This window comes from Lipophrys pholis (genome assembly GCF_963383615.2).
Source record: "Lipophrys pholis genome assembly, chromosome: 10".
NCBI lineage: Eukaryota > Metazoa > Chordata > Actinopteri > Blenniiformes > Blenniidae > Lipophrys > Lipophrys pholis.
The window spans coordinates 10,679,297-10,706,990 of NC_137640.1; the positions used below are offsets into that span (position 1 = coordinate 10,679,297).

The window sequence follows — 27,694 nt, forward strand, 5'->3', positions numbered from 1 at the left end:
CAACAAACCAGCCCTGCCAAATAATTCAAACCACGCAACAGTGGATTCCAGCTCCTTTCAAACCTGCAAAGCAACCAAGCTTTCAGTAAACAAGAGATTATAGTGGATACTCCTGACACAGCAAGTTTTTCTGCCTCCATGAATGACTTCCCGTGACCACAATCAGATTCTTCAGCAGTTGCATGACTGTGACTGCTCCTTCCCTGAAACTGTGGTTTGCAGATTAAAAAAAAAAAAAAAAAAGAATCTTGATCAACTGAAATGCTTTGGAAGAACCTGTTATCTGCTGCCCTCAAGTGGCGACATGAAGCACAACAGGGATTTTTCATTTTTCACAACATTCATGTCACCTAATGATAAAAGCTTGTGAAGTGATGCAGGGATCTATTTGGCTCAAATATTCACCCAAACCCACACAGACATCATTAACCCTTCATCAGACAAGTGACCACATTCAGTAACTTCTGGGCTCTTCCTAAAACTCACACCGATCAGTTGATGACAGTCGCACCATAGGGGGGGGGAAACATTAAGGTGGGACTTGTGAGAATACCAAAATCTGGGAGCTCAGATTAATATTGTGAAAACCAGAAAATGGAATGCTTGATTTCCCAATAGCTAAATTAATGATCTATAATAGGATAAGAAAGTGCCAAGACTCAAGCTTGTAATTCAAATAAATTTATTTTTTTAGTTCATCCACTGTACAAAGAAAGCAATGGAATCTTCTGGACACTGACGTGACTGAGCAGGAAACACAGGTGGAGCAGTGATTCCCATCGAAGCAACAGAAAAACATTACCTAGAAAAGAAAATACTGCGACTCAGTTTCATACCACAAATAAAAGCCGTCAGTCGTCACCAGTTACCACGTTCAATACGAACAACTGCAAAGAGCTGCCCCTGTTTCCATGTTGTGAGATTGAACAGCGGAAGATCCCTGTAATAATGAAATTACGGAGCAGCCCTAAGCAGAGCGAGCTCGTACCATAGATTTACTCCAGGGCCTTGACGATGGCCTCGTTGGCGTCTATGCTGATCTGAACTTCTGCCCTCAAGGCCTCGTCGGATGTCCCGGCCATTTCAGACTGGGCCTTCTCCAGGTTAGCCTTGGCTGCCTGAAAATCGGGGGGGGGGGGGGGGGGGGGGGGGAAACCACAACATGAAGTCATAAAATAAAAACCAGGTAAGTAAATTAACACATTGATAAATCAGTCGGACTTTTGTTTTTTAGTCAAGTCTTTGTAGAATGTTTAATCCTGTCCTCTGAAGCCACATCATTCATGTGTACTCCATGTCAAACACAGTCTTCTTGTGTGTAACTTTACTGAAAAAAAAAGAAAAAGTGGTGCTGAAATCCCCTGCAAACCATCTCAGAAGGATCGTTTGAGGGACGTAAAAGCAGCGCAGTGAAGCTGAACACAGAGAGTCAGAAGTGAGGAGAAAGACGAGCAGAGAAAATCTCCACTGCCTCTTTGCTCTGAAAGCTCCATTTGTCACAGTCACGATTAGAAACCAGAAATGCCAAACATAGCTGGAAGTTAAAGGTCTCCCAGTAGGGATTTGACACATCTGCTATAACTCAACAGTGACTGACCTTTCCCTCCTTATTAACAGTGTGGGCCCATGTGCATTGTTACTGCCGCGTGGCCAAAAAATAACTCATTTGCTGCTATGAAGTCAACTTGACAGTGACAGTGGCGCAGCCCAAGGTCAAAGACGGACACCTCCACGGCGAGCGCATAATAACGCAGCCGAGCATTAACAAGACTGACATTTAAACGAGGACGAGAAGCTGAAGACAGACTGCAGCGCTCCCATCAGATGAAGCATCATCAGCTGGGAGGCGCTCGTCAGCCCCGCACATCCAAATCGAAGGGAAATAATGGATTATGGGTTCAAATTATGCCGTCTGCCGTCAAAGACCAAGACCAGAGGGGTTGGGGGGGGGGGGGGTATGCAGGCAAATTGGATCTAGGCACTCATTGTACATGTTGTATGAAAAGTGCTGCAGAAATAAGATTGAAATCTAATTAAAACATCAACGATCCATAAAGAATCGACTGACCCACCCAACATCCTGAGGATCTGAGACACACACACACACCCACACACACACACAAGCAAGCAATCTCACCTGCAATGTTTTCAAAAGTGAAACATTTGAATTACACAAACAGCAACCCAGAAAGACACAACCACAGGAGAGCCTGTGTGTAACCTGATTTCTTCTTTCCCCACACAGTTTGTGAGAAAATGCACCTTAAAGTGACTGGGTCAGTGGCTTCCCTCACTTGTACAGCAACACTTTGACATTAAGCTTTCCTGCCACAAACCCAACTTGTATGCTCCGGTTACCACATAAAAAAAAAAAATAAAAAATAAATCTACCGGTAATTAAAAAAATAAAAAAGCGATCAAGTCGGCCATCCACCTTTATAGTGAAAGAAAGCCAGAGCTACAGAGGAAATCAAAATCAAAGACAATCGATCCAGAATTCAGGAGCCAAAATCCAAGAGTGGGAGATCACATCAAAAAAAAAAAAAAAAAAAAGTCACTTCTCATTCATGTAAGAACTTTTATCTAAAACACCTGTTTTATATACTGTTTTGGAAACAGTGAGGAAACAAAAACACAATACTTGATACACAGTTTACAATTAGAAAACTCAATACCACTTTGGGAACCTTCAGTCAAGTTTCTGGATCCCTGATAGAGTAATTAAAATACAGAGTTAATCACTACATTATCAAGAACTTCCATCACATAATATGTGCTGGAGCTGAATCAGACTGTATTGATCGATTTTATATATATATATATATATATATATATATATACATAAGTGAAACTTTTGATATACATGGCAGTCTTTCAGGTACACTTTTTTATTTTGAAATACGAATTGCATGTCTGCGTCATCACTTCCGGACACATCTTGATGTATTTTTTGTTTAAAAGGTTGTTTCATTTGAATGTCTGGGAGTAATTATTGTTCTTTAAATGAGCATATGATACATGAATTATCATCCCATGTCGATCGCAGCTCCCCGTAATCAACATCGGGAATCCAGCTTTTTGTTGTGTGCGTCTACTTTGCGTCCTGCCACTCCCACCACTTGATGTTTGTCAACTTGTCTCTTCAGTTCAAATCAGACATTTCCTTGTGGCAGTCCCCCCCCCCCCCCCCCCCCCCCCCCCCCTCCATTTCCCAGTACTTGTTAAGGAGACGTGTGCGACAGAATAAACGAAATATCTCGCTAATCTTTTTTAAATTTGCCGATAACGATAATCTGACGATATCCTTTAAAACGGGATTTCTTTACAAAACAAAAAGGTGAAAATTCTTCATTAAGAGAATACGAAGCAGCCAGCGGTATTGATATTCCGAAAAGTGGGAGTACGACAACAAAGTGCATATTGCACTCGGGGATAATGTGCCTAATATGGCCAAGGAGGAGAGTGGGCTTGTTATCTGCAGATAAACCAGTCAGTTCTGTGAAAACCTTTTGAGGGATTCGATGTCCCTTTAGTTGGGATTTCTTGTCGGCACATTTAAAATACAGACTTCGTTTTCATTTACAGCAACGAGCCGCAGGCATTAGGTAACAGCCGGTGAGAACAAGCACAGGAGATTTTAGTTTGGTTTATTTTTGTTAGAGAAAATGCACAGTGCGTTATTCATGTGAACTGTTTGTGATATTTTCCACAAAGATAGATTCTTAAGAGGCTGTATTGTTGTGTGCCATTACTGTCGGGCCAGAGCAAGTACTACCCCCCCCCGATCACTCCATTAAAATGTTTTGATTCTCCGAGGTGCAAAACTGGAGATTGCTGTAAAGTTATATAAAATATAAAGATTTGAACTCATCGCTTGTCAGTATGTGTCATGAGAAGCAGTTAATAATCGGTTATAGATATGGGTTCAAGTTTTCCATATTTGTGCATCCCTAATCCCGACACTTTCCTTCTCTGGGTCTGGTTTCTTCATTTGTTCAAAACTTGCATTAAGCTCACGAGTCAAATTCGTCGTTTTAATTTGTTCGTGCCAATCACGTCTTCTGTGTGAAATATCCTAATTTGGGGCATCCAATGTGTGTGAGACATTAAATAAGGAAAAATAAATAAATCAGCTACTTTGTTAGGGGTCAAAGTGATGAATTATTGAATCCCTCATAAATTCAGGTTTTTTTTAAATGTTCAGTATATCGTGAAACAACTAAAACTTTTAACGTAAGTGGTCGCTCGTGTTTCCAGTTGTACATTTGTTGTGGGATCGGCTAAATTAACCTGAGACCGGCACAAAAAAACCCATTTAATTTCACATTACACCAAACTGATCGGACCGATGCATCATTTTCAGTGCAAAGTCAAAGAAATTTAATCTGGCTGCAAAAAAGAAATAAATGGGGACTTTTATATTGTAAGAACAAAAAAAAAAAAAAAAAAAGGACATCGCTCAAATCAAATCTGGATACAAATAAGACTGATTATGCAACCGGTTAAGACTCATGGATATCAACAAGTGAGACAATATACTCACTGCAATGTCCAGCTGGTCCAGAGGGACGGCCTCCTCCGCCAGCAGCTGCACTGAAGAATCAGCGTTGACTGTGATCGACCCACTGCTCACTGCGTGCGCAAAACAGTAAATACATCATTCGATAAAGACAGTTTTTTAACCTTTCATTTTTAATGTGGCATTTAATTAGATTAAAATTAATCTCATCTGTGTAAATATTTAAACCAAAACAGTGAGTAAAAGTTTACTTTTTTTTTTTTTTTTTTTTTTTTTAAAAAATCAACCTTTGGAGATTAATCAGCATTTGACAACTTCACTGCAGGACAACTGCGTTGCTTTTCTACTGCCGAGGAAGCACAGCTTGAAACACTTTACGTTTGTGCCTACACCAACACACTCAATGGAAGCAGAGCTCAGTGGTGATGCATCAATTTGAAAAGGGGTATGTCTGAGCAGGGAAAGATCATTGACATGCAAGACGAGCAGCTTCAGTGGCAGAAAAGCTCTATTAACTCATTTAACGTGGGGGGGTGGGGGGGGGCGGGGGTGTGGGGGGGGGTCTTACCAAAATACTTTGCAGCGGAGCCATCATCATTGAAGACTGTGACAACGCCAGGTCGAAGCACCTGCAGGGTTGGTACATGGGCGGGCAGAATACCGAATGCTCCATTGAGCGTGGGAACGTCGACCTGCTTCACACTGGCCTCCTTGAAATAGACCTGGAAGAGAAAACACACGCAATGAGTGAGTTTCACAATCCTATTAATTCAGATAGCACATTTAACAACTTGAGCAGTGTCTACACACTTGATCGTGATCTGTCACATTCATGCTCACAATGATTTCTATACAAGGTGTTCACACACCGTCGGGGGCAACTTGGGAAGGAATGTCTTGCCACAAGGACAATCTACGAGGGGCACCCCCCCTTTAAATCACACATAAGTTTACAGCCACATTTACTTTTTAATAGTTGTCGCTGATTAGGCAGTTTTCGGCCAGACACACTTCTCGACAATACCCAAGACCTGGTTTGAGGGTAAGGACATTGCTCAGTGACCCTCGGTGGTAGCCTGGAAGAGGGATTCAAACCAGCTACATTTCAGTCACAAGCTTGCTTCAAGAATCACCACTGCCCACTAATATTAGTGGCTGCAAAATGAGTGCAGTATACAAAATGCTAATATTTCTACGACAAAGCAATATCCCCATAATCACTTGAACAATGGTTAACCACTATCGATCAACTGGCATCAATGGGGATTTTACAAATTTAGTTTAAGATAAAAAAATTGGATTGATTAATAGCATAAACACTGTTCTAAATTGTAGTGGCATTTCTGACCTCTATTCAAGTTCATTAGAAAAATGGTGCATTTGAATTTATACACACGTTCTAATCTAGAGGATCACATTGACAAAGCTTTAAAGAGTCCAAAGGACGATCAGTCCCAAAACATCCTCCATTAAAGACTACAGCGCCATATGACGGGTGGGAAAAGGTTCTATGGCACTAAGTTTAATACATTTGTTGTGCATCAAAAGGTCAAACTGTTAAAATATCCTGCATTTGTTCATGTAATGAATAGTGAACTCATGTTCACTACTCATTTGTTTAAGTCCCACTGACACAAATGTCAAGGTTACAGTTCAGTGTTTATCGCAGTTGTCAAAGTTTCACCACGTTGAACCTGCACAATTGAGATGATTCAAAGAGATTTGAAAGCTATCAGTGATCCAAAGTTGCTTAAAACAATGATTTCGCCTTTAAGGAGGCAACTGGTTCTACTTTACTGGTCAAAGACAGAGAATGACAGCTAAGCTAGCTCGCAGAGCTAATCCCTGGGAGCGTGTTCTTTATCGCCATCTAATACAATCTGCACGGGTTTGTGGGCGACCGACGGACAATGCAATTGAAAACGTGCACAATTCGCTCCAGAGGACGAGAGTCTTGCGATGCATTTGAGTTTTAGACCAGCCGAGGAGCCAAGCAGGCCCGCCGAGCCTCGTCTCTAGCGTTAGCTAGTGGCGGAGGGCTACCTGTGTCGGGGAGGCGAAAGTGAAGGACATCTGCGGGGCTCCGGTGGCGGCCTCGGCGTAGGAGCGAGCCTGCCTCACCACGGGCAGAGCACGACGGAGAAACCTCGCTGCCATCATGTCTGAAAAGTTGGTTTAATTCACGCTGAAGTGAATGACAGAAATTCCCGGAGCCCTGGCGTGCAGGCAGTCAGTCAGTGTGGCCGGACAAGGACGTTGGAGAAGTACCCATCAGCCACTGCGGCAGCGCAAAGGAGAAGGGTAATGTAGTTTTTGAAGGCCGGAGCTCACGTGACCGACATAGTTGATAATAATAAGACATAGTTCATAATACTTACCGGTTTAATTTTGTATGTATTTATTCAGTCATTCATTCGTTTGTTTGTTTGTTTTTTGTTTATTTGTTTGTTTTCTTTCTTTCTTCTTTTTTTTTATCTTTCTTTCTATCTCTTGTCTCCTTTTTCATATTGCACTTGCTGTTACTTTAAAGTACAATAAGTATAGGTTGATTGGAACAGTTTTGCATTTTTTCTGTAATATCACTAAGTGCAATAAAGTTTATTGAAAAAAGATCACGTGACTTCAATTAACACTTTTTAAAAATTGTTAAACACATTTTCAAAAATTGTACTACTGGGGTCATAAAAATGTATTCTGACATCAGTACGTCACCTGAATTGAAATACTGTTTTGGAATACATCCATCCAGCGAAACGGCACAAATAATGTGAAAATATTTTATTATTTCCTAGCTTTACATTTGAAAACAACAACCAAAACCTCAACAACAAAAACTATATTTCACATCAGTATAACACGTCAAATCACGAATCAAGTACCTGTTTACACGAAGCAAAGAAAAATGCTGTCAGATGGCATGACACAGATTTTTCTATGTGTGAACATTAATTACAAAAACATAATACAACATGTGAATTCACCCGCAAATGTTCGTCATTTGCTGAAAAAGATTTTCATTTGACATTTTCCCCTTTTCTGATTGTAAACATTACAGAAGAATTTGTATGAACAGGAATGAACTTTACCGTCTCCCCCTGGTCCATATTTGGTATCCTATAAAAACTAATGCTGCACGGATATAGATATTGTTAACCCAAAATATATTGAATAGAATAGAATACTTGCTCCTGACTGTCCAAATGGATTGAATGAGCTGTTGTCTGTTAAATGTCAGATTTGTGTAGGAGGCGGGGGTGGTGGACAAGGACATCTACGGTACTTAAAATGCAAGCAAACAAAATCCAGCGATTCAATTCTAGAAGATTAATGAGCAGTTATTGCCAGGAGATGGTGCCAAGACCCCTTTTGTCAGTTCCTACACAGAGGATGAGAAGTATGCTTTTAATGTGTCAGTGGGATCAAGTTTCAGATATTTTCAAGACAATTTATTTAATAAAACTTACAAACAGAGAGGGAGAGTTTGCTACTCACAAAGCAGCACCTATCAGAACCTCTTCCACTTCATTATGGCATAGTTCATTCAATAATAATACACTACAATAGAATCATATATAAGGCCGCACGGTGGCGCAATGGTAGCGCTCGCGTCTCACAACTGGTTCGACTACCGGCCATCCGTGGAGTTTGCACGTTCTCCCCCGTGCGTTGGAGAGACAGAGAGAGAGATTTGATTAGAGTATAGTCATTTCATTCTGCCCCATTCTTTTACACTTGTGTTATGAAAGAAGCAAAACACGACGAACAGTAAAATTACGTTGTATTCTTTTTTTTCACATATGGATGGCTTTTGGGAAATATATCACTTTACAAGCACTGGGGCTTAAAAACTGTTAAAAATGATCGAGCCTCTGTATAATTTAAGAAGAAAAAAAATGCCCCCCCATCACTCAGTTTTACCTCACTCTTTGCGTCACGTGGTGCGCCTCTGACGGGGTGGTGGGCGTGTCTTAAACAGTGGGGTTTCATTCATAAATACTTTTAGGCTTTCAAGTCCACGTTAAAGTGTTCACAGGCGAATTTCGCGTTATTAGCGTCGCCTTTCCACTCCCGCGTGGACCAGGTTGGTTCTGTAGGTGAGTGCGACTACCGATGCATGTCTACTGTATGCATGTGTTTATATATGTGCGTGTGTGTGTGTGTGTGTGTGTGTTTGTGCGTATGTGAGCTTTTGTGTGTGTGTTTGTGTGTGTGTGTGTGTGTGTGTGCGTGTGTGTGCGTGTGTGTGCAGCGAATTCATGCCGTGAGCCGGCTGCTTTTCTCTGCCTGGAAGGAGGAAAATCATGCGCGCCTGTGAAATATCAAGATGGCACTTTAATCTCGCGGCGCCGATCGGAATCAAGCCGTTTTTTTATTCCCGTTTGTAAATGTACTGTCCGCATCGTGGCCCCATGTAAGATCCTGTGACTTCGCCTTCTCGCAACAGATTATATTAGCAAAGAAAAAAGAACAATCCTCCAGGAGGAAACAGCTGCCACCGCCTGAGCTCATTATTTTGTTCCGTGGAAATGAATAACGGTGCGCCGAGCATTATGAAATGGGATGTGAAGACATCTCTCATAATAAACACTTCATCACACGGTACTTATCGCTTAACTGCAGTCCGGTTATCACTGGCGTGAAATGTATGAATAAATACAGCATGCTTTATGATACCTGCGATGCTGCTGGTATAGGCTGAATTTTGTTCTATTAAGCATCGTGGGATGTGGAATTTCTGGGACACCTATGTCTCACCATCTGTTCCGGCAACTCATCAGGAGAGCAATAAACAGGGTCTGCCACACAACAAAAGTAAGAAATGTTCAATAACGCATTGGAATGCAATAATTTGAGCAGCCCTGTCTTCATGAATATTACATTTTCCCCTAAATTACTAGATGGCTTACAGCAGAGTAAAGACTGCCCACTGTGACTGTAGGTTACCTGTCATTACCAGGTGCCTGCCAAAGAGTCATTCAGTTTAATGAAGGTTTATGTTGAAAACACAATAAGTTTGAATGTTTTTCAGAGAACAAGCCCTGATAAATAGTATATTTCCATAAGTATAAACAAATATATATAAAATATCAAATAGTGATGGGGCAGGCTGTCAGTGAACGATGTGGAGTTCAATGCAGGCACTTATGTAATGTAAAACTTCAAACAACTGAATAATTAACCATCATCATTCTGCTTTGTGATCAGCCATGCAGCGCTGCTGTCCTGTTGCTCCAGGGCCGGTGGGCCAGCCCTGAGGAGGGAAACACTGCCGCTCAGACTCCGTCAGCTGGGTGGGCTGAGCTGGTTGAGGATGCAGCGAGGGAGCCGAGGAGGATACTCCAGGACCACAGCCTGACAACACACATTCAGAGCTGCTGCATGCGCACTGCCCTCCATCAGGGTAAGACCACTGGATTGGCAGAAAGCAGGATGTGGTGCAGAACTGCAAAGCAAAGGAAAGCAATTCTGGTCACAGCTGTGATGGTTTTACCCGTAAGAGTTTTTCACGCTCCTACGGTGGATGCAGGCAGTTACATAGGCTGGCAGCAAACAGCTTACAGGTTGTGGTGCTGAAGTTCAGCGCTGCAGTGACTGGCTGGCGAGCAAGGAGTGCTGTGAATGCTGCTGGCATGTTGCTTCTGCTTGCTGGGTGAGTAGAGCCACACAAGGTGTGTGTGTGTGTGTGTGTGTGTGTGTTTGTGTGTGCGCGCATATGTGTGGGTGTTTGGCGCAGCAGTAGCAGTATTAATGGCTGTGATCTGTGAGAGCAAACGCATAGCAGCAGCAGCAGCAGCAGCATCCGTAGTGGAGCCCAGTTGCTGAAGCCAGGGTTTAATGAAAGCTGGCGTTTCTCTCTGTTCTGTGTGTACGTAGAGGCTGAAGGTAGCTGAGGGTGTTTATGCTCATATGGAATCATGGGTGATAATTAACAGCAAAAATGCACTTGCACCTTCTGTGTTTTTTTTTAACGCATCCATGCAAACAATAATATACACCAGGCCTCTTCTTGCAGTATTTTCTTTTGGGGGTGGGGGGTGGGGTGGTGGTGGTGGGGGGGGGGGGGGGGGGGGGGTGTTCATAAAACTGTGCTACCTTGCAAGGAGCATCCAAAACATTGTGCAACATTGGAAATAAAATGAGCTGCCCATCTTATAAAATGTCAGTGTTTATGGCTGTTTAAGGCTCAAATGTCAAGTAAATCGAGATCTGTTCCTACAGAGACAACGCAGTACATTTGGTAGTTGTGATTTGATGAACAGCTCCAGTAACAGTCATTTCCTTTGTGTATTTTTTGTGCGTGCGTGCGTGGGTGCGTGTGTGTGCGTGTGTGTGTGTGTGTGTGTGTGTGTGTGTGTGTGTGTGTGTGTGTGTGTGTGTGTGTGTGTGTGTGTGTGTGTGTGTGTGTGTGTGTGTGCATGTGTTATCTCTCAGGGGGACTCTTTAGTTGGCCTGGACCATGAGCAATGAGTCTACCGTCTGGAACATCTTACCAGAAAACTCCACAGTAAGTCTGCCTTTCACCACTTGCCTATTCTCAAACTTCCTGTGTGTGTGTGTGTGTGTGTGTGTGTGTGTGTGTGTGTGTGTGTGTGTGTGTGTGTGTGTGTGTGTGTGTGTGTGTGTGTGTGTGTGTGTGTGTGTGTGTGTCTGTCCCCGCCAGAACCATACTTTCCCTTATATTCTCTTCTGGACGACTGACTGGCTAATAGAGAACATCCTGACCTGGACCTGAAATAATTAAATCTCTGATCTAATCTCAGCTTTAATTTCCCCTTGCAGAGAAATTACAGCATGACGTCAGAGGTTAGCGCTCATTAACACTTGTTCTTCCTCACAGAGCTTGGCAAAACTCGCTGCCTAAAACATTATCATTGTGATCTTGCCGGTTGAGAGTCTGTTATCTTTATATAACCTTGGCTATCATATCACTCTGATACTCTCCACTCTCCCACTCATTTTGCCATCCAACGTTTTACTCAACCACTTTCAATCCCTGTTTTGTAGAAGATAGAAGCAACAAAAAAAACAAAAAAAACCCTGCAAATTTGTACCATTAGAAATTCAATCAGAGATTGCACAACCTTAAAGTCACTGAGTTTTGCCATCCGCTATATAAGGGCGAGATTTCTAAATGGCTTCATCTTGAAAAAGCTATTGAGGTTCTATGTAGTTCTTGACATGCCCACTTAAAGTTCTCATCTGTTCCACTTTTTAAGTGTTTCATCCGAGCTGTCGATACCCACATGCAGAAAAGTTTGTGGTTTTGAATATCCCAAACCATCTCGATCTCATCTCTTAGGCTTTCCTCTGGATCTCTTCCAGAACAAGCTGCTCTGTATCTTTAAGGAACACCGGTATCAATTACGCTTTCTTCTGATTGGCTCGCTCTTCTTCGAGTAACAAACGTCCAATCCAACCACATGTTTTGAACTTTGGTCTTGTCACGGACGAGCTCTGCAACAGATTTCTTGTCTTTATTCAACTTTATGAAATATGCTTTAGCCTCGTCGTTTACTTACACATATTTTTGATAGCTTTATGCGTCCACCTGTGTGTGTGTAATCACACAGTCCATACACTAAGTGATGTGTGAATGCCCGTGTGTATATCTTTCCATTTATTCACTTTTACAGACTGTGTCTATCATTTTGAAGTATAGTCGAGATATATATACAAAATACATCTATGAAAAAACTAACAGGATGCGTTAATGAAAACATTTTAAAAAATCAGTGAACCTTCAAAATGAGTGATTGTTTAATAAAAGGTTTGTCATTTATTTTTTTATTTTCAATCAGTGCATTCTGGTCTTATATACTCTACACACACAATTCCAACCTTTTGGTATCAGGGCTGTATTGGGGATCTGATTGTATATTGAATCAATTAACTGCAATAATTTTTTTGAAGAGAGAGTGAGAGAGTGAAGAGAGAGAAAGAGAGAGATATGTTACAGGACAAAGACAAAAACAAATAGTGTGGTTGTTCGTTCATATGACATGTGAGTGATTGAATTATTGTGAATTAACACGCAAGTTCATCAAAACGTTGCCGTCTGAACGTGAGACATTTCTGTAATGATAATGCAAGAAAGACGCTCTTTCCGGTTGCTTGTTGCGGATTATAATCTAACACAGCAAAGTGCACCATGCCAAAAGCATCTGTAGCTTCTGTACGCACCCATTATTGCTCATCATTGAGCGACTATGAAATAACTGGTCTTCAATTTGGAGAATAAAATACAAAAATTGTAATTCATTTACACATGCTACTCTGTGATGGACTGGCGAGCCGTCCCAGATTTGCTTTTGCCTGTAGTTAACTAGAATCAGGTCTTGCACCCATTGATAAACCCAGCATAAAGAGGTATTAGAAATGGATAGATAGATGGATCTTACTTTCTGTATGTGAACGCCTGGTTGGCTGACTGGAATTATTTGAAGCCATTAACCGTAGCATCTGCCAATGCAAGCATGTCTGTGATTAATTCACTCAGCCAGAGTCTTCTCTTTAAGAGCTGTTCTATAGCTATGGTATGTAATAGAGAGGTTAATAGCCTTAACATTTATTGAATGATAGCCATCATATATTTAGACACACTGTTTGCAGGCCAACAAACCAATAGTATTAAATATCCACCCGTGATCTGTCCTGCTAACTTAGTATATTCCACATGGCCATGGGTGAAGGCAGATCACTATCACAGGGCAAACACGGAGACAGACAGTCGCACATACGGGGACTTTTGAGACACCAGTCAACTTTGTATTATGCTTTAGGGGAGGACAAGAGGGTCTCCATAAAATAAAATAAAAACAACTAAAAAAATCAAGCGTACACCGGGAGAACCTGTAAAGTCCAAACAGAAGGGCCACAATTCCCCACTCAAACCAGGGACTGAGCAGCCGTGATGCTAAATAAATCTGCTTCTTTATCCCGACTGTGTAACAGCACTTGTAAAACAGCTGCAAATCCTGTTCACTGCTGAAGTGTCAGGCATTTCACGTGGAGCCAAATGTCGACCTGTCATTTAATGAAAATGCCAAGTGCCCGCATCTGTATAATGTTCCATATATGGTGTTATTCTTGTTGTTACGTATGATTGTATGGCATTTTTGATGTCTGTCTGTTTATCCATCCATCCATCCATCCATCCATCCATCCATCCATCCATCCATCCATCCATCCATCCATCCATCCAACCATCCATCCATCCATCCAATTTCAGATTTTTTTTCTCTCTCTTCTTTTACCACAGGAGATCCCCTTTGAGGTTGAGGGCAAACAAAACAGCCATGTGCTCCTTCTCTTGATCCTGGTAGGAACACTGATCTTCATCTCTGTCTTCCTCATCACTTGCCGCCGTTGCTATCGAAGAGGAAAATGCTGTGACAGGTGCGTTGCCAATATGAGGTTTGATATGACACTTTCATCAAGTTGTGTTATTTTACTCACGGCAATATGTAAGGTCCAAAACGCCATAAGAAAACCCAACCAACGTCTGATACCAGGGGTGGATATGATAACAGCAGCAGCCGTGTAATTTAATAACAAGCGCACTGTACGAAATGATAACGATATGACGCCTGCGATGCTCACTCTGTGTACTCTTTGTGCCTCGGTAGACTGGTGATGTTCAAGCTACAGAATCTGTCATTGCATTGATTTTAAGTTTAATATCCGATATTGTTGCTTTGGGTTGCTGTTATATATTGCCCCCTCAACCCTCCAAGCATGCAGTCTAACACAACTTAAATCAACGACACTAACTTCAAGGTATTCATGTGAATGAATAAAAAGTGCGAACTGAACTGTTGACAGGGACAACTCTCGCTGACCTCACATGTAAATGTTCCCGAGTGTTATTTTCTGGAACTTGAGGCAGAGATTCTTCAAAATCATTATTGCTGCTTCCTCACAATCAATAAAGGTTGCAGGAAACAAATGCCCTGGTCTGGACCCGTAAGCGTGTCAAAGCAGGACACCACAGTGCTTTCACTCATCATACACATCCTTCCTTTGAGTGTCATGACTCTCATGTTATGAAAAGACGTTGTAGAAAACTCTATTAATATTCATGCTCATCTATTTGTGATTCATCTGTGTTCATTCATCAGCGAGACAACTCGCCCTCGAGACTCTTTGTCCCTCTCCACAGCCACATGCATCAACACATGCACTCCATACACAAGAGCACACCAGCAAGATGCAGATGAACAGAGCAGCGCAGGTTGAGGCGTGAAAAGACAAGGGGAGAGTCGGGCAAGCTGGTACAAATGATGAGCGTAATGAGATTTTATAGAAGCCATCGGCAGTGAATAATCCTGTGTCTCAACCCCGGCGCCTCGTGCTCATGAAGAGTATACACACACAAATACACTCACACGTATGAGGCAGCAGGAGCCACACAGGAAATGAAAGACGGGGAGAAGCACAGATCTGTGTGGATGGAGAAATCCCTCGAGTCCCTTCACACGTACAATACACATCCAATGAGGACACACTTCTAAATCGTAGCGGTGCAGGCATATAAGATGGAGAGAAATGATTGGAAAGAGCTTTCTTCATGTTCATTTTGTGCATGATTTATACCGTCAAATGGAAAATCGCAAGCTATTAATGATGTGAAGACATTGATATAACATAATCTGCTTAACAATATGATGTTCATTACACCCAAGTTTTCCTCGAGTGAGACTATAAGCAGTCCTTGAATAGGAGTGGAACCTTAAACTGTGATACGGCACGATGCATTGTCAGCTTGAGAAGTCCCCTGGCCCTAAAGGTTATCAAGTTACCAGCAGTGATTCTGGTAATGATCATTAAGCCAGCTGTTAAGACAAAAATGCAGCCCTTTTACCTCATTTGTCTGGTTCTATAGAAGAATATTCAAACTTTTGACGCCTAAATTTCAATTCAGAGTTAAAGTGTTTATACAGCTGCACAGTTTTAGAGGGAGCGACTTGCCCTGTAGACTCATTTTTCCGCCGGATGCCCTTCCTGTGGGGATTCACACCCAAGTCCCCAACACTAAAGGTTAAGACCTAATGTCATCCTGTATTTTCAAAGTACAGTTGTTTTGTTCCCATAAATAAGGAGGTTCAAACTGATCTGCTTATCAGAAAGCCTTGCACTGTGGCGTCCCGTGTGTCTGCCTGCTTCAGAGGGTGTCTGTCAGATAAAAAACAGACTTCAGGAGCAATCATGTCACTGCATTGATCTGAATGTTTCTCTCTGTGCCCCAGGGCCAACGATGACCCTGAGAAAACCAACACCACCTACATGGAGGAGTCTCAGCCCACCCATGGTAAGATGCAAACAGGACAAAGAAGCAGCAGTGTAGTGGGGGAGGGACAGAGGAACAGATGAAAAGGCGAGGAGCTGAGGAATGAGAAGGAGAAATGGCGACAGGGAATGTGCAATATGTAGTGACGGAAGCTGGGATCTTTTTTGTCACATACACATCAAAGTGTTATATTATAACTCCATTAAAATATTGTGATTCATATTTGATTAATCTAAAGTGGTCATGCCATTCCTGGAACACATTTTGACACTTGGGACCAGTGGGTGCACCCCTATTTCAGTTAATATAATATAATATAATATAATATGATATGATATGATATGATATGATATGATATGATATGATATGATATGATATGATATGATGTAATGTAATGTATTATTATCAATAATAATTAAAAAATAGCTAGCATAACTTTGGTTTTTGGTTGACTTATACAATCATTATACAATCATAATCCTTCACTGATAAATTTTACAGCCTGTGTCATCACAACCTGATCTGTGCTGTTTGAAACATGTAATTTAAAACAGCAGAGTTACTGCAGTTACTTCGAGATTATTATTATTATTATTATTATTATTATTATTATTATTATTATTATTATTATTATTAATAATAACAATAATAATAATAATAATAATTTCCTCTGAGCACATTGACTGCAAACAGTCTGCCACCAGTCTTCATCTGTCACCAATCCTTATAGCTTCAAAAATCCTGAGACATTTCAACGATAGGCACTCATCACACCCAGTGTGGTTTTCATTAACACTTTGGTTTGGATAAATGCAGTGAACTCACCGACTGACTGGAACACAGCTGAGAACTCTGACCTCGCTAACTTTGAATGATTCTTTTGTCACTTTCCTCGACTCTCTGCCTACCTAATTATCTGTCTCTGTTTTCTGGTGTCTGTGGGTAGAAATCACCATCAGGGTGGATGAGTCAGACTGCCTGTCCATGGTCAGCTCTCATGACCAAGAGACGGAGCGGTTCCTCTCCACGGGGCCCACAGGCCGGCGAGTCTCCTTCAACGAGGCTGCGCTCTTCGATCATGGCAAGAAGACCCAGGAGAAAGGCCGAAGGTGAGAATTTCAACACACAACACACACACACACACACACACACACACACACACACACACACACACACACACACACACACACACACACACACACACACACACACACACACACACACACACACACACACACACACGCTGCTTTTCCTTTGGCACTCTGATTAATTTCACGCTTGCTGGTTTCTGAAGTCAAGGAACGTAAACATTCGACAGGGTTCAACATTCTTCTATGTGAGTTTAAGGTTGCAGAAGGAATTCAGAGCTTTACGAATGCTGTGAGCAGAAAAACGCATTCACCCCTTTCTCATTATTTTACTGCTCTACTTTCCTTCTGAAGCCCTCAGTCTAATATGCAAATTCTTCAAAAGGAATGTAAGGCTAAATCCTGATAGCAGTGCAGCCGTTATGTGTTTGAAGTCAGATCTCTCCCTGCTGCTTTCTGTCTTCTGTGCAAGGATACGCCTCATGATGTTATACTTACTGAGAGCGTCCTCAGCTGATGTCTCATTCTGCAGAGTTTTCAACCATTTTTTTTTTCTTTTTCGTCCTAATATAACTCAACGTTGTCCACTTCAGGTACACCCTGACAGAGGGAGATTTTCACCACCTAAAGAACGCCCGGCTTACGCACCTCCATATACCTCCCCCCGCCCTCAAGATTGTCACCATCCATGAGTGTGATTCGGCCGAGAACACCATCACTATGACAACACGGCCCGTTGCTAAGTCAGCGCTCTCCATCTTCCAGGTAACAGCCTTGACCTGCTATTAGTTCAGGCATATCATTAGTCTCGACCAGTGCCGATTACAACATCAGTCCCCGGGGTCCAGGTCATGTAAATGTATTTATCTAATGTCTCCAAACACAAGAATCAGGGATTTTGCTTAATTTTCAATTGGACACAAAAGCAGTGACTGTCCTATAAAGGCAGGATGAGTCATCAGACATTTGTATGCTGTTGTTCAGGAAGAATAGGAGGGATGATATGATGAAATACTAAAATATGTGTATGTGAATGTGTATAAATCAAGAGAGAACTAAACAATAAACCAAAAACACATGAGCAGAAAATGAAGAAATGTATTTTTAACGTCTTGGGTTTAAGCCATTACGTATGTAGTTCCTGAAACTAAACAAGAAAGCCAAGAATGTTGAATCAATCTCAAGAACAAATGAATTAAAGTATGAAAACGACATGGACTGTAATCACTACAGGATGTAACAAGCGTTCTCTGCAGCACTTCTGCTTTGGTGGTTTTATGAAATGAAATGGGAAAAAAAAACTTGTTGGCGATGAGCCTGCTATTGGACATAATATATTATAATGAAGAGAAGTTTTACTGTAAAGCTCCTACTTTTGTCAGTTGCAGGCTCGTAACTAATTACAGTAATGAAAGCGCTAAGTGAAGCTAGTGTTTTGAATGTTACCATGCCACTAAACTACTATTTACGACATCAATATCAGGCTTTGTTTACACAGACATTTGCTTACCTTGGCATGTGTTGTCTCTGCCGGGCGCTTGTTTGTAGTCAAGTGCTTTTTGTTTCTTCCATTGTCTCTAGTTCATGAATCCAGTTCTTTTATAAGGCGATATCATCAATGATGCAGCCCTACTTCCTCCAACTAAGTGTAAATTCAAGTAAATGTAATTATGCAGTCAGTTATTAGATTGGACCACACACTGCTGACAGTTCAGCTCCTGTATCACAACGACACTACAATACAACAATGTGCACTTGTAACTACTATTATTCAAACTAACTCGGAAATTGACTCCATTGCTTTTTAAAGAAGTAAAAAATCCCCGATGACGTTTCAGTCACTGGTAAACACATTAAATTATACTGCGGAGTTGTTTGAAAAAAGAAACCTGAACAATAATACCATGTAATGGTAGTATTTAGTTAATTAAGTAGGTAAAGTGAGAAAAGTTATGTTGTCAAATTGTGTAATTGAATAAGCAGCTGTCCAGCATGTCCAGTTGGCTTACACCCTTTGGTCTAATGTTAGCAATGTCAGCGTGAACTCAAAACAAATCAAAGAACAAGTGGGATTTCATATTTTGTGTGTGTCTGTGTGTTTCCTTCCAGCCGATGTTGTGTCCTCTACCACAAACAGCGCTGACCAGCCTTAGTGTCAATCCCAGCTGTGCCCTCCCTGGAGACACACTCAACTCTGTGGTGGACGCCCGCTTCCATGACAACAATGTGGCTCTCAGTGCCAAGGAGCCCAGCACTTGCTCCGTAAGTTATTGCAAAACTCTCACCACAGCCAGGAGCCGAGCATGAATTCAAATTATTTGTAAAAACGTATAATTTTCTCCCCCCCCAAAAAAAGCAAGGATTGAGTTTGGAATCTAGGCCAATTTATAATGTGCAGAGAGAGAGCTGTAGTCATTAGCAGAGCAATGTATTTTCTCCAGTCGGCCACTCTCTCCACCCACCATCCAGTCAGCCTGCTGACTCATTCAGACAGACATTAGAGGGTCACAGAGCCTGAGGGAGGACCAACAAGATTGATGACTGATAGTTAAACATGGATATCTGTGTAGGACATCACTGTGAGACAAGATTACACAGAGACTACCACTCCACCATTCTTGGCAAGTTTTCTTTGTGACCGTGTTTCCATTTCTGTTCAGATTGAGATGATGGGAGTGGGGCCGCGGGGCAGGGGCAGCAGCGTCAGTGTTGGAGAAGGAGGCACAGTGGGGAGCAGCGCTTCTCCTGCCAGTGGCGGTGCAGGGAGCCAGAGGCCAATGCTGCAGTTCTTCACCAAACTTCGGCGCCATGCCAGTCTGGAGGGGGCCAGTCCCTACTTAAAGATTAAGAAATGGAAGCTGGACAGCAGCCAGAGAGCGTCGAGTCTGGACACCAGAGGTAATGGATTGGCAGTGTATTTTTATTGTTTTATTATTAGAAAAGGCTGTGGTAATGTTGCCGAGGTGTGCAACAATAATCTGCTGCCCCTTCTAAAACTGTCACAATAAATCTACAATTACAAGGTTTCGAGCTTCTTTTATTAGACACATTTTTCTGTTTATCTGTGTGGTGATTATTTTGCATAAATTCCCTGTTGGTCTATAGACATAGACAATAGTTAAGCTGGAAGCTTTGAAGACCAACTGTGAGCTGTTTTTTTGGCTGTTTCAGACACACACACACACACACATACACACACACACGCATACATGACAGATGGTTCGATGACGCAGGGTTCAGTCTTACCAAATCAATTTGAGCCCCTGAGTGAATACACCCTGCCGATCCCCCTTTCATCCTATAAATACACAGTTCTCTCCTCCCCAAACACACCTTCTCTGTCATATCACAAGACTAAAAAAGATCACAAAGTCCCTCCACAGTTGATCAAAGCTTTTGATGAATAAAGTGTCTCCACACTCCAGCTGCCACGCCACTCTCATAACGAACCTTCTTTTTTGGTCTCTGGTGTGAGTCAGGCTCTCCAAAGAGGAGACAGTTCCAGCGTCAGCGAGCCGCCAGTGAGAGTATGGACCAAGATGATAACGACGCACACCATATCGACCTTATCCAATACATTGCACGCACCCAGGACATCACCTACTGCACCAGCCAGCCCACTACACGCCTCCTCTCATCTCCTTCCACGCCATCCCCCTCCCTCGGCAGGTATCTTTAATTCCCTTGCCATTCATCCTGTCCACTGCTTTGCTGCCTTGCACTCATTGTTGTATACAGCAGCTAGAAAGTTGCTGCTAACGGTTTAGAGTAGGCTGCGGCTCTAAGTCCCAATTCTCCACCATTCTGTAAAAATATCAAAATGCATTTTATTTAAAGTGGTAGGCATTATTGCAAAACTGTTTCATTATTTCATATGAGGAGAATAGAACTACAAATGTCACGGATATATAAGGGGAAAGCCTAACTATTTGGTTTCTAACACACCAATTGGGGTTGAAACTCTATTTTTGTGTGAGTAAATGGATTACCATACACAAAGAGAGTAAATGTAAATACAGTAAACTCATTGTCTGATCTATAATTACTGAGGTCCCCGTAGTATGCAAGACCTCTTTTTCAACCAGTGACGTGAATTTGAGCCGGATGCAGGGGATTCCCCGTGTGGATTTTTCCCAGACTGGAGTGGAGGATTAGGATGCAGGGTTTCTCTTTATATCCGGCATAAGATACCATTTCATCGCTGACATGGTTTGATAATGTCTTGATTTCCTCAAGAGTTCAGTGGTCACTCCAATTAGCTATTCATAGAGCTTATTTTATGGAGCAGTACTTTTTCCAGCAAGAATAAGGAAACTTCTAAAATATAATCTTTATTTTCCTATGTTATATTAGATTAAACAGATCCAGTGTTTCCTGTATACGTTATGATATTTGATTTTTAAAAAAAAATGTCCAGGATGCAGACACGACAAAACAGTTTTATGACACTCAAGCTTATTAATGCAAGACTTGCTGTGTTCCATGCAATATATATTCGTGAATTTGGATTTGATTTGTAAGGATAAAAGTTGTTTCTTTTTTTGTTTTGTTTTTTAAAGCTATTTCTTCTGCTCACAAGTCTTCAGCTGTACAGCTGAGTTCAGTTTAAGGACATGCCACAGCAGCCATTTCAAGTCATAACAATCATTTTGTGCTCTGTGAACATAGCCATGTCTCAGATGAATGCGCCGTTCAAGTGGTTAATCTTGCACTGACACTTGCGTGTTATATCTTTCTTGTACCACCTGTTTCTTTTCTCACTTTTGCTTAATTTTGCCTCGTCTTGCCACACTTGTGTGCAAACTACAGGGTAGAGGTAGAGGTGATGGTGGAGCCCAGCTGCAGCCATGGAGGAGCAGGGGTGATTGGCCTGTCCCCTGATCCCCAGGATGAAATACTGTCTGTCGCAAGAAACGAAGGCGCAAACACGTTGGATACCCTTGAAAACCAGGACCCTCAGTCACTTTACAGAGACATCTGGTCACTGCGGGCAACACTCGAACAGTACGCCGCCTCAGACCAGAGCAGCAACAATGACAGGATCTCAGTCTGCAGTGATGCTGACAGTGTTTGTTCGCTGGGCGGACGCACGGAGGCAGAACGAGCAGGACTTCCTAGTAACCCTTCCCAGGATTTAGGCGATGAGGCAGAGTGTGGGGAGGCTGACAAGGACTTTTTTATATACGTGGATGAGAAGTTGGGAATGAAAGAGAGACAAAAGAGAAAACAAGGAAGCACAGAATCAGAGCGAGGGTCCAGTGATGGTGAAACGGGGACTCGTAAATTACTTCAGATGGACAGTGGCTATGCGTCAATTGAGGCTCCATCTCGAGGTCCAGAAGATCTGAGACTGTTTGGCAGTGCCAGCATTAGCAGCAGCCCCAAAGACAGAACAGCTCATGAGAAAAGGCACCATTTTACCAGCGCAGGGCGGACTGGCACTATTGGTGAGAGTTTTGAGTCTCATCTTTGTGATGAAGAACCTGAGGATGAGTTGATATTGGGTGCCAGTGGAGGAGTTTCCATTGAACCGAGTGCTGGCTCGTTGAGCTGGCTTCCATATGGTCAGATGCTGACGCCTCGAGAGGCTGCGCAGCCTCCATTCCCACCGCTGACCCTGCACCGGCGAGACTACAGCATAGATGAGAAAACCGATGCACTCTTCCACGAGTTTCTCCGGCACGATCCTCAGTTTGACCAGCAGGAGTCACCGCTGAGGAAGCACCGATCGCGAGTCCACCTTCGTAAGCAGTGGCAGCGCCACAAGCAGTGGAGCGACCCCGGTGTCAGACATTTCCATTCATCCTTTGAGAGGCAGCGCACGCCACTGCGGAGGGGCGACAGCGTCAACTACCCCCTGGACACAAGCTACCACAGCACGTTGCCACGCATCGTCAGCGCTCCCGATGAAGAGACCAGCGATGGCACCGGCAGCACACCTGACACTCCAAAGATCGAGCCAGCAATCACTGAGGAACAACGAAAAGACAAAGAGCGAGGTGCCTCTATCAGAGACACCGAGGACCACATGTCTTCTTCCCCTCCAACGTCTGTCTTAGAGAAAGACGGAGGACCGGCGGAACACCTTGATCCTCAGGGGGACAGCAAACAGTCCGCACAACTTCCCGAACCACCAGATGAGCGATCACCCCCTCGGCTGCCCGACTCCTCAGGCTATGGCCCGCAGACCATCACAGCGGAGCTCACGGACAAACTAACTGCTAACCTTGACGAGAGGCTGTACGCGGGACTTCGCAGAACCAAGGACACAGCCACCGAGTGTGTGACGGTGACGGCCACACACGCCTCTCCTGACCACAGCCCAGTGTAGCAGGGCTCCTTTCGTCCTCCTCACCAACTTGTCGCCTGCTTATACGCACATGGTCTTTTCAGTTTTGTTTGCCTTGCCTCAGTTTAAATGTTTCTCTGTGATGGGCTTGAATAATGTGATCCACCTTCGTAAAGAGACCATGTAATCCTCAATCACCTTTTTGTTTAGACACTCTTCGATACAGCTGGCCCACTGGGAATGTATACAGTCTCCTTGTAATAGTCTCACCATCACAGAGGCATTCAGTGTTGAAGTTTTAAATTTTACAGATGAAAAAAAATAATTGTTGAATAGAGGTAACATATCAGAAATCTGAATTTCAGTAATAACTGTTTCCTCATTCATGGTTTGCGTCTCTCCTGTCTTCGCTTGACCGTTAGAATAAGTGAAGCTGAGGACCAGTGTGGTCTTTGTATTTGTTGATCCACTGTGAAACCAGGTGCTATTAGACAAGTGGAAAGCCACTAAACTGGAAGCGACAATTATCTACTATCAGACATTATGGGACACAGTATCATGAAAATAGATTCATAATAATGAACTGAAAGATTTATTAGATTCCCCCAGTTATTCTTGCAAAACTACATGAGCCATAATTTTTCAAAGTTCATTACGGATATGGTTTCAACCTAACTTCAATTATTCAGACTGTTAATTTGGATCAGTGAGTTGAGTTCGCTCAAGGGAACACCCAAAAAAAGTAAGATATGAAATACGTCAGTAAAGTTTCTCTTCTCTTTTTTTTTTTTAGATTAAAAATAATCTTTGAATTTCTTCACTGGATGTATGAGTGGTGATGATATTTGCTGTTTTGACTTTGTCTACAAATGCTTTCCAGCATTGTGACAAACTTCCTCTTTACTTTTTATCAGTTTGTTTAACGGGTAGTAATATATTTTTCTACGTCCGCATTGCTTAAGTGACAGTTACAATCAAGACTGTGGGTGGATCAAAGAGGACAGGTCCTGTGCTCACAGAACTATCAAACCTGACAGACACTCTGGAGCTCTGGCAGTATATCTGTATACGTGTCGCTCACAGCTTTTACAGTGAAGTACGACTTCATAAGCTATCACCTTAGGTACTTTGGGGAGCACTGATGAGATATAACTGCCCTGACTGGGAGAACTGACTCAAGCCTTTTGCACGGGTTTACAGCCGCCATGACGTTGGCAAATAGATCAAAGCGATCAAAATGTCCTCCAAGACCTTTTTGAATTCACAAGACATATTTATTGGTCCACGGGACTCACAAGACGGGCTTAATCCGTCTGCATACAGTATGTACTTCATTTCCTCTGCATCCGCTTTTCTTTTTGTGAAACTAAGTTGACAGCGCAGCAGATTACTTCCTCAAGGGGCTGCTGACTCTCTCTGTCCTTTCCTGACAGCTCATTAAAAAGGACAAAACCAAAAAAAAAGGAAAGACAAATAGAACAAAGGGTTTTATTCGTGTTTAAGTTCACTGTACATTTTCTGTGACTTTTTTTTTTTTCTGTTTTTTTCGCAATTAAACCAAACCAGAGCTGCCATTTTCTTAAAACCACCATCTCCAGAATATATTGTGTTTGCAAAGAAAGCATGTAATGGCCATGGTTATGCTAATAATATGCTCTTACGTCCTCGGCAACAACAGCAGGTTGAATGTAACCCAGTTTAGCTCATGAAATCTCTTTTTCAAAGGGGCTGGAGTGCTCTTGGTCTCTCCCTTGTGCGTCTAGGGCATCACTGCACAAAATGGTGATGAATATTAATCATAAAAGGGAAGCCCTTCTTGCACCCCTCCCCCCTCCGTCTCCCTTTTCCTTATTCTTTGAAGTCGTTGCCATGCACTGAATTGGAAAAGCTGAATTGAAATATCAGAGGAACAAACATTATCCTCCTCTCGTTTTGTTTGGGTTGATGATGATAATACTCCTTTCCTGCCAGGCCAGATTTGGTCTCCCTCCTGTGCGTTGAAGAAGTCTCCTCTTGTCGCTAAATGGACTTAGAGCCAGAGGCTGCAGCCCTCATTAAGAGACGAATGAGTGAGATGAAAGCAAGTGAACTCGCACAAAGAGTGAAGATCCTTTTGACTTAAAAAAAAATAATAATTATAATAAAAAATCCTTCTCTCCTTTCTTTCTCACATTGAAGCATCATATCATCATTTAAAGAACACATTGCTCAGCCACAATGTTGTGTCAACAAATGATGCTCTTGTTAAGGCGGTGCTACGAAACAGGATGATCACAACCCCCGTCCTCTCGATCATGAGCTAATTCTAACAAATCTGGTGAAATGGTGACTTGTCTTTTTGCCACTTGTATCTAAATGCATCAGCTAGAAGTCAGTGTGTCAGTACAAGATGACAGCTGTACTGCTACTCCATAGAAAATGGATTTAAAACTAAATCAGTACATGTGTACAAATATTGAAGTTTGCTGTGTGTACAAGCACAATGTCACAAGAGCTAGACTAACAAATTGTCTTGTTTAGGTTTAGACGGATACTGTACAACTGGGGACATAACTGGTGGTAAATGGTGTTTGTATACTAATCAGTCGCCTGTCAAATGCATCGATGCATAGCCATGTGTAGGTCTGCATGAGAGTTACCATTTTAGTACAAAAAATAATAATCATGTTTTCTCAGAATTATGGTACGAACTGATCAAGTCCATAGTTATAGCTTATTGTTCAAGGCAGCAGTCAAAACATTTGAAATGAGATTTTGCATTATATGGACTCCTCTGTTATGAGCCATGCTATGATGGTGTAACCGACAAGATTTTGTGAGATTTATCTCTTTGAAAGTAGAAGTATTTATGTATTCCTTGCTTGTTAGTAAACTGCTTAATTTCTCAAAGAAAAAAAAAAAAGTGCTTTCTTAACAACTTTGCTTTTTGTTGATCCAAATCTATTGAGCCTTGAGGGACCAAATCATTTAAAAAAGTGTTATTTTAGGGTTGTTTTCCAGTCTGTGAATAAATGAATGAAGCATAAATGGCTATGTGCTGCTTTATTTCAAGGAATGATTGTTAATAAAAGTGTGGGGATGGATCACAAATAAGCTTCGCTCTCATTTAATTGTTTTCTTTGTGTTAGTTTTAATTTTGTCTTTCGAATTTGATCCATGGGATACCCACCCTCTGCAAATCTTTATATGTGTCTTGAATGCTTGTATTTCAGCAATGGTATGTCCACATTAAGAGGCTACAATTGTTCTACCTATCACATGCATGTATTTATAATAAGATAACTTTTATTTACATTGATGTACATACTTTTCTAAACACATATGTCCCACACAGATACTGGGAAAGTACTAGTCTTTCTTCTTTTTTTTTTAATAATTACTTGTTTTCTAATGTTGATTAGTTATTTTTCCTGTCAGTACAACATACTCTCTTACAGAAAGACTTATATTGGCAACTCAGTACTTTTTTGAAAGATAGACCTGCATTTTTTTAAAAGCCTTATCATCATCAGACTGGTACTAAAAATACAATGGCTGCAAATACTCTTTTGTAAAGGTCAGAGCCATCTCAAAGCAATTTAAAACGGGTCAAATGGATTGTCATATGTCATGGAAGATCTTTCACCACTCATGCAGATGACTCCTTCAGTTCATGCTGTTCAGCTTCTAATGGGAGCTGTCGTGTTGCTGTGAAACATCAGCTGAGGCTTTAACTCAAGGAAATGTCATCGGTCAGTGAAAATGCTGTAATATCTTAAAGTTGGTGTTTGCTGAAAGAAACAGATTTATGACATAACAGCAATAAAAAGAAGTGGCAAGAATAAACAACTGAGATGAAACACAAACATGCAGCAATGTAAGCATGCAGAACCTGAGGTACGCGGGTACCAATTTAAAAATAGCTAGTGCATGACAGGCTCTCTGGATATGACCTGGTTGTAACGTCTGTTACAGGGGGCCATCTTGTTGATGGTGTTGAGTTGGACTGAGTTAAATCAGCAAATTGGCAGATTGAGCTTTGCTGCTCGTCACTGGTAATGCTCAAACAGACAGTCAGCTTGATGAAGAGAAAGTCTACAGGATCAGCTGTTTTTACATGTGAAAAATGATTTAATTAGGAATTAGGAATTATTATGCCTGTCTATCTGTGTTGGATCTTTTCATGGCCCTCCATGACCCTGATCAGGTACAGCTGTATAGATGGATGGTTAAGTTGAAGGGAAACTAAATCTCCCGTAACTAGAATAGGTAGAGCGTAGACCTTTGCCAACACCACATTTGTTTGCGGAACTGAGTAAGCATCGCTTGCTTGTTAGCCATTAGCGCATATCAATGCTAACGAGCCTGTCAAATAGCAACATCACTGTGCAAAACACTGAGCGGGGGCACACTGATAAAGGACTACCTGAGTCAGTGCGCTCATACCTGTGCTTCTTGATACTTGCCAAACTGAGATATTAGCTGCGAGCTCCATAGCAGAGTTTGCGTGGCGGCTTCCATAAGATAAGATA

General features: G+C 42.0%; 2 protein-coding genes across 2 annotated transcripts; one reads left to right on the forward strand and one right to left on the reverse strand.

Moving 5' to 3' along the window:
• Nucleotides 1-667: 667 nt before the first annotated feature.
• Nucleotides 668-6,807, reverse strand: atp5f1d (ATP synthase F1 subunit delta). The gene is made up of 5 exons (XM_080474223.1): nt 6,563-6,807; nt 5,088-5,241; nt 4,544-4,632; nt 989-1,118; nt 668-802 (listed from the first exon to the last, which is right to left on the reverse strand). The coding sequence occupies exons 1-4, from the start codon at nt 6,677-6,679 to the stop codon at nt 996-998; spliced, it is 483 nt and encodes a 160-aa protein (XP_080330349.1). The 5' UTR covers nt 6,680-6,807; the 3' UTR covers nt 668-802; nt 989-995.
• Nucleotides 6,808-10,976: 4,169 nt separating this feature from the next.
• On the forward strand, nt 10,977-23,225 carry cbarpb (CACN subunit beta associated regulatory protein b; the record flags this gene model as incomplete). The annotated part of the gene is made up of 9 exons (XM_080474029.1): nt 10,977-11,024; nt 13,779-13,915; nt 15,766-15,827; nt 16,753-16,915; nt 17,488-17,659; nt 19,004-19,156; nt 19,555-19,792; nt 20,374-20,563; nt 21,704-23,225. 9 exons carry the CDS (start codon nt 10,977-10,979, stop codon nt 23,223-23,225), a joined length of 2,685 nt encoding a protein of 894 aa, XP_080330155.1.
• Nucleotides 23,226-27,694: the final 4,469 nt, after the last annotated feature.